We start from the raw sequence: 13,492 nt of genomic DNA, 5'->3' as shown, positions 1-13,492 counted from the left end.
ACTTTATTAATTACATTTTGCCCAACAGTGTTTACTTTGAAAATTAGCTAGAAGAAAAAAGAAAGCTACATACAGCTTTTATTATTATTATTGTTATTATATTGATTTTAAAACTTAACTAAAATTTAAACTTTACCTTAAATTCAATCTTTGTGAAAAATTTAATTTGTTTTGTTTTTTAAGTGAAAATTTTGAGTAAAAATTTGTTTTTATTTTAGTTTAATTGATTAAATGGAATTTTCCATGACTGTTACATATCTTATTAGATTTATTTAAGCACTGACGAGGTCTTTGACCGAAACTTACTTTGTAAAACAAATTCTTGAAAAAACAAGTTAATTATTTCTCTTCCAGTACTTGAGTTCTCTTAATTTGTTTTCTTAAAACCAAAACATATAACATTATTTTTAAACTTATTGAACTAATACTAATCTTTAAATTAAATAATGTTTTAGTTGTATTTTCTTTCATACTCGTTACCAACTTCCCTTTTATCCTTTATTACTGTTTGTTTTAAAAAATTATATAAACTTAAACAAACTTGTTTTATTTGATATATCTTAATTTTATAGCATTTAAAAAATAGCTTATATAAAGTTTTTTGAAACAAACTATAAAGTGTTTCAAGTCTTTGCATTCAAACATATTTTATTCAAAACGCTATAACTCAAGTAAACGTGAACCGCGGTTTTAATTAGTCATCAGCAATAACAATGTCAAAAGTTATTACTAAAGCATGACTTAAGCATTATCTGAAAAATGCTGTAAAAATACAATAATAGAAGTGTTATTAATTTTTTTTTTAATTACTACGTTATAAGTGACTCGTGTATCATTTATTATTAAAAAATTAAAACTATATTTTATAAGTTTATTTAGATTGTTATAGATTATCAAAAAGTCAATTAACTTTTGAAATGATTTCATTATTTATATGTATATTCGTGAATTTAAACGACATTCTTCTAAAGATAGTAATACTGTTAGAGGTAAAACATTTACAATAATTCATTGTAGTTTTTTTTACCTTAGTTTAGAGAGCAGTATTTCTCAAAGTTTCTACTTTCTTATTTTTTAATTAAAAATATAGAAGAGTTTTAACTTAATAGTTAAGTCTTCACAGCTTTATTATTTTGAAAATTTATTGTGCAAAGCTTATGAAAAAATACAGAACAACTGCTTGAGAGTAAAACTTTTCAAAAGTTTTAATTAAAATTTTACGTTGTTTTCTTTATAGTTTTTATTTGAAAACTTTTGAGCTTTTTTAAATTTAATTACTTTAATAATACTTAAATTTAATGCGTATTATTTTACCACTAATATACTGAACCTGATTTTTTTTATAACTACAAATATTTTAAATCTTCAAAATAGTTTATTATTTAAAACAAATGCTTCACATCTTTAAGAATATAAAAGCATAAATGTATAAAAAAGACAAAATTGATAAAAAATGTAAAATTGTTAATTTCAATAAATTTAAACATAATGCTGTATCAACAGTTGAGAAAATCAAATCGCATAGTAATATGACCGTTCCACGCTATTGGGTTGATTCTGAAGTACCTTGCAGTTATGGGACGCGGCAATTTGTTCACAACTATCTCCACTTTGTCATCGTTTCCTTTAAATACCTTTAAATGTTTGTATTTTACTAAATTTTATACGCTTTTTGTTTTTCATCAAAAAAAACTTAATATGTTTCATTGAATAATAATTTTTTAAGCATGTATTGATGCTTAAGAATTTAAAATATCAAACTAACCAATTTATTATTGTTATAGAAATAATAAAAAAATTATTTGAATATTTAAGGCTTATAAGTACTTTTTAGTTATTTTCTCCCAAGTTAAACTTAAAAAAATTTTAAAACTTAAAGGTAACTTTTTATACCGATCTTTTAAAACTACATTTATAATATACAAAAAGGTGTCTGATAATTAAGTATAAATATTACCATAGCTTTTTCACAGCCATCTTTGATTGTTTCAAATGTGTTTGAGCCATCTGCTTTGTAACTGACGGTATATTCAGTAACCCATTGCTTCCACTCGTGATTACCTCTGCCTTGGGTGGCCACTCCGGTCATGGTCATGTCTTTTCCGTAATCCACTTGAATCCACTCACCTACTGCATTTTCTGTTATTATAATAATTAGTGTTTGAAATAAGTTAATTAAGTTTCAAATAAGTTGTATATACTTCCTGCCGCCCAACCACCAACCCCTCTGCTACCGAAAAGTCTTCCGTTGTGGGGAAAATGAACGCTGTTCCAGTAGTGATTGTTGCCATTTGTGGCGCTTGAACTCGCAGTGACACTCTTGTCCGGCAGAACATCCGGGTTTTGCAGCACGGATCCGCACTCTTCTGCTACAACTAAAATTAAAAATATAAATTATTTTTTCAACTAAAAAAATTACAAGTACAATCGCTCGGTACCTCTGCAACGCCTGGTGTTGCACGGCAAGATTCTCTTGTTGTACCCGAGGCAGTCCCCGCCCAAGCACGTCCTTGTGTCGATCCTGTCTCCTCCCCCGCAGTATTTGCTGCAAGATCCCATCACCCACTCCTCATGACTTATAACTTCTCCAGGTTTGACGGCAGAAGCGCACACGGCGATTGAAAGCGCGAACAAGACACCAAAGAACTTCATGGTTAGTATAAAGAAATCTGAATCGATTTCGTTTCAGTTCTGCACTCGTGTTGAGTTATGTTTGTAAATATAAAATGTGCTTACATTTGAAATTTAAGGTAACAAAAAGTAAAAATATGCTCTCTTTAAAGTATGCAATGCATCTTGAAAATGTACATACATTTGAAGTAAACCGTAAAAGTATACACAAAATGAAAGTGTATTTGAGTAAAAAAGACCTGATCATACAAAAGTAGTTTTCATTTTTAATACATAAAACTAGATTTATTTTTGTCCTACTCTAAAAAAATTCTACAAATTCCTTTTATTTTGCTAAAAAAATCGTTTTTGTAGAATGTGTTTAAAACATTCTAGACTCGCACTAAGTCTATAAAAGTTTATAATTGATATAATCAGAACATTTAGAAACTATGTTCAAACTAGAAGCAAAAAAAAAATTAATAGAAGTTGAAAAAAATTACTTATCTACAACTCTCAGCCGCGAAACACTTAATATTAATTCTAATGTTAAAGACTAGTAGTATATCATATTTGCTTTTTCAAAACAAAAAATACATGTTATATAGAATGTTGATGATTTAATATAGGAAGTGCGCATTTTAATGATTTAATCGATTTACGTATTTCTATTCGAATCATCGCATACGTGTTTCAATTTTTACTTGTTTTGAATAATAAAAATAAATGTTTTAAAAGTTTTTTAATAATTTACTTAATATTCCTAATTATAATAAGTAGTCAGACAAATTTTTAGTTTTCTTTTTGAAACTAAGTTTATTTTACAATTTCATAACTTGAATCGCATTGTAAAACAATAATTTAAAATTAAAATTTAGAACTATATCGTTTTACTAATAAAATATACACTACTAATACATTGAACGGTTTTATATAAGCTCTTAGTTAAAAACTATTTTATTGCTTTCCTTATACTTTTTGTTTAAATACATTTATCAAAACTTTTTTTTAACAGTGAATTGACTGAAATACAATCATTAAAAATAGTATAATGAAAATTTTATTTGAAATATTTACTATTAAACAGAAATATAGCTATTAGTATTTAGATATTTAAGTAAGCAAAACATAAAACTTTAGAGAAAAAACCTTGGAAAATGTTTAACCTAAAAAAACAAGCTTAGTGTTTCTAAGGCATAAATATAACAGTTTATGAATGTTGATATTCGCTCAAGCTAAGTTTTATGTATATATAAAGTTAACTACATTCAAATGTGTCGTTATATGAAAATTGTTTCAGATTGCAACACCTTAAGACACATAAATAAACTTTTAGCATAATTTTTTTTTACGGAGTACCACGGGATTAATATGTCGCAAAACTTTACTGCCTTTAGGTTTTTTTAGACTGTAATTAATAGCATTTTTAATTTACAATGACATTGGTTAAGTTTTTTTAAAGCAATATGACTGAAAGGTTTTCATTGTTTTTTAATTGAAATTTTACTGAGAAAAAATTAGTTATTAGTGATTCTATAAAATTTTTGCTTGCTAATATTATTCATAGATAAGGAAAACTAGTGTAAACTAATTTACTGTAAATATGTATGCATATGTATAGACATAAATTGTTTACAAATTATAAGTTAAGTTTTTTTGACGTGCAATTTAGTAAATTATCAGACAAAAATTGATAGCTCTAAATAGAACTTTTTAGCTAGATTATTACTATTTCGTTAAAATATTTTTTTATGCATAACGCACGTTTAAAATACATCTGAATTATTAAACAAATTATCTAGCACAAGTATTGTATATAAACTCTATTTTGAACATCTTATAAATGATTTAATTTAAAATTTTGTTAAATAATAAATATTTTAAAACTACTAGTTATAAAAAATATTCAAGTATCTAGTTTTAATTATAAACTTATAAATTAATGATGTTTTAAATTTTGAAAAATAAACAGTTTTGATTGAATTCAGTTACAAATAAAACGTAACACAAAAAAACTAATACTACAGTCTACACCAGGGTTTCCCAAACTCATTTTCTAAATCGCCCCCTTTTCAGAAATTTGAAAAATAATCGCCCCCTACGATTTTGAGTTTTTCTCTTGAGTACAAACTTTTGAGCCGAAAAAATTGTGTTGGAAATGTAATTTAGTCTGGTACTTCTTATGCACGCACTTTTGGGCTGTGTTCAAAATAGTTTACAGGGCTTGAGAAATTAAGTTACATTTGTTTTCTTATAAGCCCAGTAAAATGTATTGAAATACAAAATTATCAAAAAGCCTTGTGTAATCTGTAATCATTCCTGTTTAGATATGAACTGTTTTTAAACTAATGAAACTTTTAGGTTAGTGTTGGACAACTTTGGTAGTCAGCAATTGATATTTACTAAAAAACATTTTCTAGTTTCAACTCGTTAAAAAATGTAATTGCAGGCTGCATAATTTAAAAAAATAACGTATAAAGAAATTTAAAAACTCGAGCAAAATTGTAATAAAATGATTTAGTATTATTGTGACTTAGGAAATACTATTGTAAACAGAAAACCAAATTGAAAGTGTATTTCTAGATATAAAGTATCAAAAAACTAAATTTTGTTTATTTTGCACAAGTAGTATTTTGCACAAGTTACTTAGTGGGTCGAAATTTGACTAGATCTTAACCGTACGTTACCCATCTGAAATCTTAACTGAAACCTGACATTATAATAATCTCTCATATAGGGAATTTCGGAATTTTAGAAGTTAATACTAAGTAACTTATTTAAGCCGCACAAAATACTTAATTTATTTTATAAATAGGCATGTTCTAAAATTACTATACTAGAGATTAAAAAACTATAAAAGAATGAACAGTTTGTTTTACATATATTAAAATAAATATTAAAACATCATTTCTGATCTAGTTTGAGGAAGTTTGACCGACTGGTTGATTACCTCACATAAAAATTGGTTTCATCAACAGCTTCAGTTAATGCAGTAAAATTATTAATTTCAATGCTAAGATTTATTATAAGCAAGTTAGTTGTAAAGTTAAAAACTTAATTTTAAACTTTTTAAACTATATGTTTTGTGGTAGAATACCATTGAATAGTATTTGACTTGGAATAACCTTTAGGAAACTAAACCTTAATTTTAATACTTTCTTTATACTTAATTTAAATTCAAAAAAAAAATCAAAAGTTTTACTGTTAATTTTGTGAACAGAAATTAATCGATTAAAATTTTTTTTTATTTAGGTTAAAATTTGGTTTTGTAACTGTAGCATTCTTTTTGATGGCTTGTTTAATACTGTTTGAATTTATTTTTTCTCTAGTTATTAGCTTATAATAATTTACCAGAAGAAAATAGTGAAAAGATAAAAGCTTGTGATGAACTATTAAAATAAACAACACATTCTAATTGCTAATATATTAAAAATTAAGATAAAACAAAAAACAGTTGTATTAATAGTTTAAAATTCCTTGATATATAGATTTTTTAACAATAATAATTCAAGTTATAAAATAAAATTGAGTTTAGGAATCTTTTAAATGAAAAGTTTGTAGTCATTTCAAATAGAGACCTCAAATCTATACTCTTTTATAACCAAAAAAAAAAGTTTTTGGAATAAAAACTTAAATGGTTATCAAGATTTTTTATTTATACAGATTAAACAAGTAATAACAAAAATATGTCAAATTAATTTCTTTCAAACAACTACTTTAATCACTATGCTATAAAAACTTTTAGTGTAATGTAAAACGACAAGTATAAACTAAAAAATTATCAAGGTCAAAATAAAACTATTAACGTATTTAAAACATAAACCATTTAATAAATACAGTAGACTTCCGCTTGAGTTCGCACTTTGAACAAAATCAAAAAGTGCAAACTCAAAAATTATTACCTTTTTTTATAAATGATAAATCTAAATATGTTATATTCAACAACGTTATGAATAAATATAAAATCAACTATAACATAAAACAAACATTCATTAAAAAAATAGATCTATATAAGCTGTTATGTATAATGTATTTTTTGTTTTATTAGTACTTACTTAGTAATAAACTTTATTTAAGTTAAATTTTAGAAAATATAAATTTGCACTTTTTTTAGGTAAAAAGTGCGAACCCAAGAGTAGTCTATCATAATTAATATTTATTAGGCATTATGCAAACCTGTTGTAGAATAAATAACTTAATAAAATTTTTATCATAAAAAGGCTACTTAAATACAATATAAACCAGGTTAAATAAGAAGTGTTTTTAAAAATCAAATCAAATAAAAAAAAACTTTGATAAAATAATGTCTGCTACTGAAGTCTAATATAATGCAAAGGATGAGGTTCATGACTGCTTGCAAGTTTTTCTAATCTGATCTTATTCTAATCTAGATTAGACCTTTTGCTCAAGATGTTGATAATTGAACTGAAATCTTTCTCAACAACAAAGGAAAAACTATAAACAACAATCTAAATTCCTCTCAAATGATTGGATACTTTTGCCTTAGTTTTTGATTAGTCCAAAAGCTTTTATATTGTTCTTTGGAAAAATTTACTTTAAGTTCAAGGTCAGTTTGTAAGTCTGAGAAGGTTTCCTGTAAGTCGTTCACTTTAAAAAAATCTGCCTCGAAGGGATCCATATTTTTATCTATATAATAGCTTTTTTGTGTAAAATCGAAATGTTACTACCTAATATATTGAAATTGTTAAAAATTCCAGATTTTTTAGGTTTTTTTTGCCTAAATTTACAGGTTTTTCCATGTTTCTAGGTAAATTGGCAACCCTGTATAGTTTTATTTCTTAGTCTAACTTAGTGACTTTTCAAAAAACAATTGGAAATATCATGAGGTGATAGTTAATAATATATAACATAGATTTTTACAAACCATTTATGATCCCAAATAATATATATGTCAGGTTATAAAATGGTGAGAGGGATTCCGATCGTCTATGATCTATATAATTGTTAAATAAGAACATATATGAGTGAAAATATGTAATTTACTTGAAAGTAGGAGTCATAAGTACTTGATTTTTTTTTCTCTATATTTTACATTAAAAAAATCTATTTTTGTTTAAGTTTTACCTCGAGTCAAATATTTATTAGCAAGCTAAAACTAGTAAAATAACAAGATAAAAAGAAAAAATTTTCAAATCGCCCCCTTTTCGCCCCCTTACCAGTTATCGCCCACCCTTTCGCCCCCTTACTAATTATCGCCCTCCGACTTACTAAAATCGCCCCCAGGGGGGCGATATCGCCCACTTTGGGAAACCCTGGTCTACACCATTAAATCAATATTTATTAAAAAAAAAAAAAAAACATAGAAGTATAAAAAGTAGACAGAATTTGGATTTGAACGTAATATTGTTAAGTTGTAAATTTTATTAGATTTAAGTAGGGATGGGTCATGTACGACCTATTAAAAATAGGTCTCTGGCTTTTTTTTTTAAACTGTACATGTTTCAAAAAAAAAAAACATTTTAGAAAAAAATCTAAAACTCTTTTTTTTTATAAATTTCATAATGTTCGTTTAAAATAGTTTTTAATACACAAACAGTAGTAGATATTACTTAATATTTAATCACTTTTATACTTTTTAGTAGTTCTAATATAGCTGTTATTGTATACTTTTTTAATATATCACTGGACAAAAAGACTTGTTTTAAAAATATGTTCTGCAAAAGACTATTTAACACCGCCGAATTTCAAAATCGATTACCCTTACTTAAATTAAAGTCAAATTCTACAAGTTTTTTAATTAGAATATATGATTGTTTTATAGTTTTACTTTAGTAAAGTATTATAATTTTTATTAGTGTTTAAAACTATTTATTGGTTATAAGTTTTAATTGTTTTAATGTTAAATAAAAAGGGTTAAACTTATAAGGACTAAAATCACTATTTAAGTAAAACTTAGACTTTTCTTCGATAAGTAGTTTTATGGCTCCACTGATGAGCCTTAAAAAAGTTGTTGCTTGGGGTTATTTACCCTAAACAATACTGAAACTTGACATTAAAATCTTCTTTTTGTGTCATGTTTTAAAAAAAATCAATAAACATTAAAAAATGTATGAATTTTCAATTTAAATTGAATCTTTTGTTCAATACGTTTCAACCACTTATTTAATCATGTATAATTTTGTACAATCTTTTTCTTTATCATAAGTGAAAAGTTATAATATTTGTTAATACTTATAGAATAATTAAAACTTTAGTGTTCACAACTATGGTCAATAAACCTTGTGTGCATAAAAACCTGCATTAGTATCATTCAGGATTTGATCACCATTCACTTATTTCAACCATGTTGAGTTACCCGGAATTTTTTTCTGTTTGTAGATCACTGCAGGGTTGCCACAAGGTCAGGAAAAAATGGGGGGTTTCAAAAAAAAAGTCAGTGATTTTCCAAAGTCTTTAAATGTTAAAAAAAAATATTAAAAACACTTCATACTAAACTTGCAAAATTTTCCTAAAAATTTACAAAATTACTTAATTTCCAGTGCCTTCATCTGTTAAAATTAATAAATGAGTGCAAAAAGAAAAGAAATGAAGTTTAAAAACTGTGGCTAGATCTAAAGAAAAGGTTTTCTTCAACAAGTGTAGGAACAGCAGATGAGAACAGTTTAAGTAAAGTGAGGTAAATTGTTTAAATGCCAAGAAAACTAAATGAGATGCAGACCAGATAAAGGAAATTATATCTTCATTAGATGAAGAGGTTGAAGTGCTAAAGAAACGGAGAAAATAAATTTTAGTGAATTAGTAAAAAAGAAATGTGTTTGATTAAATTCATTATTATTTTAAGGTTTAAACTGTAGAAGTTTGTTATTGTTTTAAGGTTTTAGTTGTATAAGTTTGTTATTGTTTTAATGTTGCAATTGTAAAAGTTGGTTATTTTCTAAAGGTTTATATTGAAAAATTATATGTCTTTTTGTTTGTTTAGATATATTTATGTTAGGAAATGCTAAATATTGTTTCTTTTTTCAAACAAGTTGTGTTTATAAGTTAGAAAATACATGTATTTTGCTGATAGAGCCGTTTATTGGAAATACATCATTCATACATAGATGGTTTAAGTGATGTAATGAAAGTTAGATGGTTGAATTCAACAAAAACAGTTGTTTTAACCTGTAAAAAAATAAGATTAAAAGCTTTCTTAAGTTCTAAGCGTTTGATTATGTGTTTTTTAATAAGTTTAGATAAAGAGCTTGATTTATAAAATCCAGGAAAATTTTAGTTAAAAGTCAGGAAAAATTAGGAAAAGTCAGAAATTTTTTTTCAGCTTGATCTGTGGCAACCCTGCCACTGGGTTTCAGTCTTGCAACATACAATGCACAGGATTGTCAAAAAACCTGGAGTTTGACAATTTAGACTAAAAAACCTGAAATTTGAGAAATGTTGCAGAAACCTGGAACTTTGAACAAAAATCATCAAAAAACCTAGAAAAACCTAGAATTTCAAAACAAAGTAGTAACATTTTGATTTGATTCAAAAAATCTATAACATTGATAAACATTTTTTGTCATCAACAATTTTTTTTTAATTTAGAAACACATTTATAGTAGCATTAGAATATCTTTACAATGTTTTTATACTACTTAATACAGTTTTTAACCTTAAATTAAAAGTAGACCTAAAAGCGTGTATTTCAATACCTGGAAGACATTCTGAAAGCCTGGAAGAAATTACTCAAAAACTAGTGGCAACTCAATAAGAAAATAAATAATTGCAAAGTAAAGAGTCTGATTCTGAAGTTTTTTTCTATTACAATTATAAAAAAATAGAATTTTAATACTCTGCCTTTTGCAACTATGAGAGTTTTCTTGGGTGTTAAAAACTAAGGATATAAAAAAAGTAAATTAAAACTCCAAGAAAACTTTAAAACTCCAGAAATTGTAAAAATATTTCCTAACACTCAGACTAGTTTGATTTCAAAAAAACTATTTTTAAAACTTTTGTTATGTTTTGTGATATTTACCTCTTTTTTTTTCTGAGTAACCACCCTGGCATCAGTAAATTTGGCAATATTGTTAAAAAGGCAGGATTTTTCAGTACAACTGATTTTAAGTTTTTGATTTCAAAAACTTTCAAATGGTCAAGTTTTCAGTACAAATAGCGGAGAAAAGTATTTTTGTTATTAGAGGTTGAAATTTTGCAAAACATTTGCATGATTATATTCAGATTTTTTTTTTGAGTTGGTTTTTAACATTAACTTTTTTATAAATGGCACTTGGTTTTTTAGCCTCAAGTTTGATGAGATTGGAACAAATAATTTCAATACTTATTTCATAGTACTCAGGATTTCCTTGGATAAGTAAATTTAAATAGAAAAGTTAAAATATAATAAATACACTAGATTTTTCTATATAGAACTTATCACTGGACCAATTGCTTTTGCATGCACAATAGTTAATGATCATAAATTTTATTATTTTGTAGTAAAGTTTACAAATGTAATTTTTATACATTTAAAAGCAATTTTTATAAGAATTTTAAGTCTAATAAGTTTAAGTATATAATATACAATTTTTTTATTTTTTTATTTTAATGTAGGGATAACCAAAGTGGGTTATATTGCTCCTTTATATGCAGTTTACACTATTAATCGGCCAAAAAAGGGAAATATATATTGTAAATAAGGGCAATTATATTTTATGAATATCTGCAAAGGGGACTTCATAAAAATGAGTTTTGGAAACTCTGGTTAAATTAAACAAAATGTTTTGATAAAAGAGGTCATCAGTTATAAAAACTCATAATTTGATTGACTATTATATGTTATAAACAGAAACAATTTTTTTTGTTTTTGTCACTTTTCATCAGTTTACACTTTACGTTATATTATTTTGTAATTTAATAACTTTATATTTGATAACAAATTAAAAGAAATATATTTTAAGAGAATAGGTCAAATGTGCACAAAGACATAAGTTGCACCAAGGGTCCATATGCACAAAGGTACATTTTTGCTCGAATAAAAAAAAATATATTAGAAAATAAATAAAATATTAAAAAACAAACTGGAAAAAAAAAGATAATAAATTAATTACAAAAAACCAAAATAAAAGAGAATAAAAAATTACTGATTGATGGTAAGGGTTAAGAGTAATAGTGATAATACTAAAAATTAATAAAATATTAAAGTTAATTAAAAAACAATTAATTTAAAAGTCTTCAGCATGTGCAAAAGTGACATTTTGTGCTGCAAAAGCGACCCCTTGTGCAAAATTGACGTTGTACAAAAGTGTTTTGGTTCAAAAATGTCCCTTTGTACAAAGGTGCAAAAGACACTTTTGTGCAAAAGTGTCTTTGTACAAAAGCGTTTTCATGCATATTTGACCCTCTGTGCATATTAGACACCTACCCATATTTTAAATATTGAAATTGGTAAAATGTCATATTATTTTTAAAATATTTTTTTAGTTCGGAATAACAACTTGATAGTTTTTAGGATATGTGAATAAGTATACTACAACTTAATGTGAGTAATTTTTTTTTTGTGCGAGAACATATAAAAAAAAAGATGTTTATTATAATTTTTTTTTTGTTTCAATTTCAACTATTTAATAAGTTACCTATAAGTAATAGTCATTTGTATTTACTTTGTATTTTTTTAAGTTTAACACAGATAGTTTTATCTATGCTGATTAGGATTCTTATAGATACAGCTACTTTTGAATTTCCTGCTAAAATTTTTTTTTACATGTGGTAGTTTGTCACAAAAACACATTGTGCAAAATTTTAGATAATATAAAGAAAACTTTATGGTGGCAACTCTTGAATTTTTGAAAAAAAGAGTTGAAATTCAAGAAAACTTACAAAAATTGCATAAAATTAGGAATTTCCTCCATAAAACTTTATTTAAATGGTTTTAAGTTGTGCACAATGTGTTCATGTGATAAATCACCACACTTAAAAAAAAATAAAGCTAATAGCTCTAAGGTTGAATTTTTTTGTTCCATGCTGCAGTTTGTATTGGGGTGGTTTTTAGAAAGTTGAATACCCTTAGTTTTAAAGTTTTTAAAATTATTTGAATTTTGCAAGGGTGTTCTTGTTATATTTTCAAAGCGTAAAGCTTTTTCCAGGAGGAAATTTAAAAGTTGCTTTTTTTTTTAAGCAACCTAATGCTGATAGTTAACTCAGCTGACCAATGATTATTATGTAGTTATAATAAGCTCTTAAAATATCAGTCTTTACTGCACTTAGTGTATGTCTAGTTCAAAAGATGTTTAAAGTTTTGATTTGAAAATGTTTGATTGACTTAAAAATAAGATTAATAATTTCAAAAACATTTAGAAGACCAATTAATCAGGTTCAAATCCTTTTCACAATTTGCTATTCAAAAGTTTTTTCAATTTTAGAATTGATTAGTGTTTTGTTCCAGTATTATTATTAGTTTGCTGGTTCAAAATCAAAATGTTTTAAAAAGTCTTAAAATGTAAAGTAGTATTCATATAAAAAAATAAAGCATTATACACAAACTAATATTAATTTAAAGTGGTGTATCAAGAAGAAAAATGAACATGAGGTATAAGTAGTATGTACCAAAAGCAAACATTTATTTTTTAAGAATTGAAAATAATCTTAGAATGACTCAAGGCAGTTTAAAGTCTCTCAGGGTACTTTTGGTCTTTCAGGGCATTTTTTGACTCAAATAGTGGCAACCTTGAGTGTTTATTAAAAAAAGTGTTACAAAATGTACTTAATAAGTTTTAAAAATCAATTTTAGTTAATTGTTAGTACATATTATTTTAAAAACAAACTTTTCTTGTATGGTATACCAATCAAATTATTTACAGTAGTTTTTTCAATATGATCAGTTTAATTATTTCAAAACCTAAGTACAAACTACTTTCACTCAACCAATGTTTTAAATACAGAAAAA

General features: G+C 25.4%; 1 protein-coding gene across 1 annotated transcript; it reads right to left on the bottom strand.

Moving 5' to 3' along the window:
- Positions 1 to 1,447: 1,447 nt before the first annotated feature.
- Positions 1,448 to 2,687, bottom strand: LOC145831808 (lactadherin-like). Its single transcript, XM_082939152.1, has 4 exons — positions 2,439 to 2,687; positions 2,202 to 2,375; positions 1,958 to 2,139; positions 1,448 to 1,634 (listed from the first exon to the last, which is right to left on the bottom strand). The coding sequence occupies exons 1-4, from the start codon at positions 2,650 to 2,652 to the stop codon at positions 1,497 to 1,499; spliced, it is 708 nt and encodes a 235-aa protein (XP_082795278.1). The 5' UTR covers positions 2,653 to 2,687; the 3' UTR covers positions 1,448 to 1,496.
- Positions 2,688 to 13,492: the final 10,805 nt, after the last annotated feature.

Source organism: Thalia democratica, chromosome 1 (assembly GCF_965202585.1).
Source record: "Thalia democratica chromosome 1, ktThaDemo2.hap1.1, whole genome shotgun sequence".
Classification (NCBI taxonomy): Eukaryota; Metazoa; Chordata; class Thaliacea; order Salpida; family Salpidae; genus Thalia; species Thalia democratica.
Note: the sequence above shows the minus strand (reverse complement) of the source record. Positions and strands in the feature narration are given on the sequence as shown.

What these genes read in the sequence shown, in the direction of transcription:
- LOC145831808 (XM_082939152.1), bottom strand. Translation starts at nt 2,652, where the DNA reads ATGAAGTTCTTTGGTGTCTTGTTCGCGCTTTCAATCGCCGTGTGCGCT. An exon ending in TGGTGGTTGGGCGGCAGGAA is followed by an intron (nt 2,140 to 2,201) that starts GTATATACAACT and finishes TTATAATAACAG; the next exon opens with AAAATGCAGTAGGTGAGTGG. An exon ending in ATGGCTGTGAAAAAGCTATG is followed by an intron (nt 1,635 to 1,957) that starts GTAATATTTATA and finishes AAACATTTAAAG; the next exon opens with GTATTTAAAGGAAACGATGA.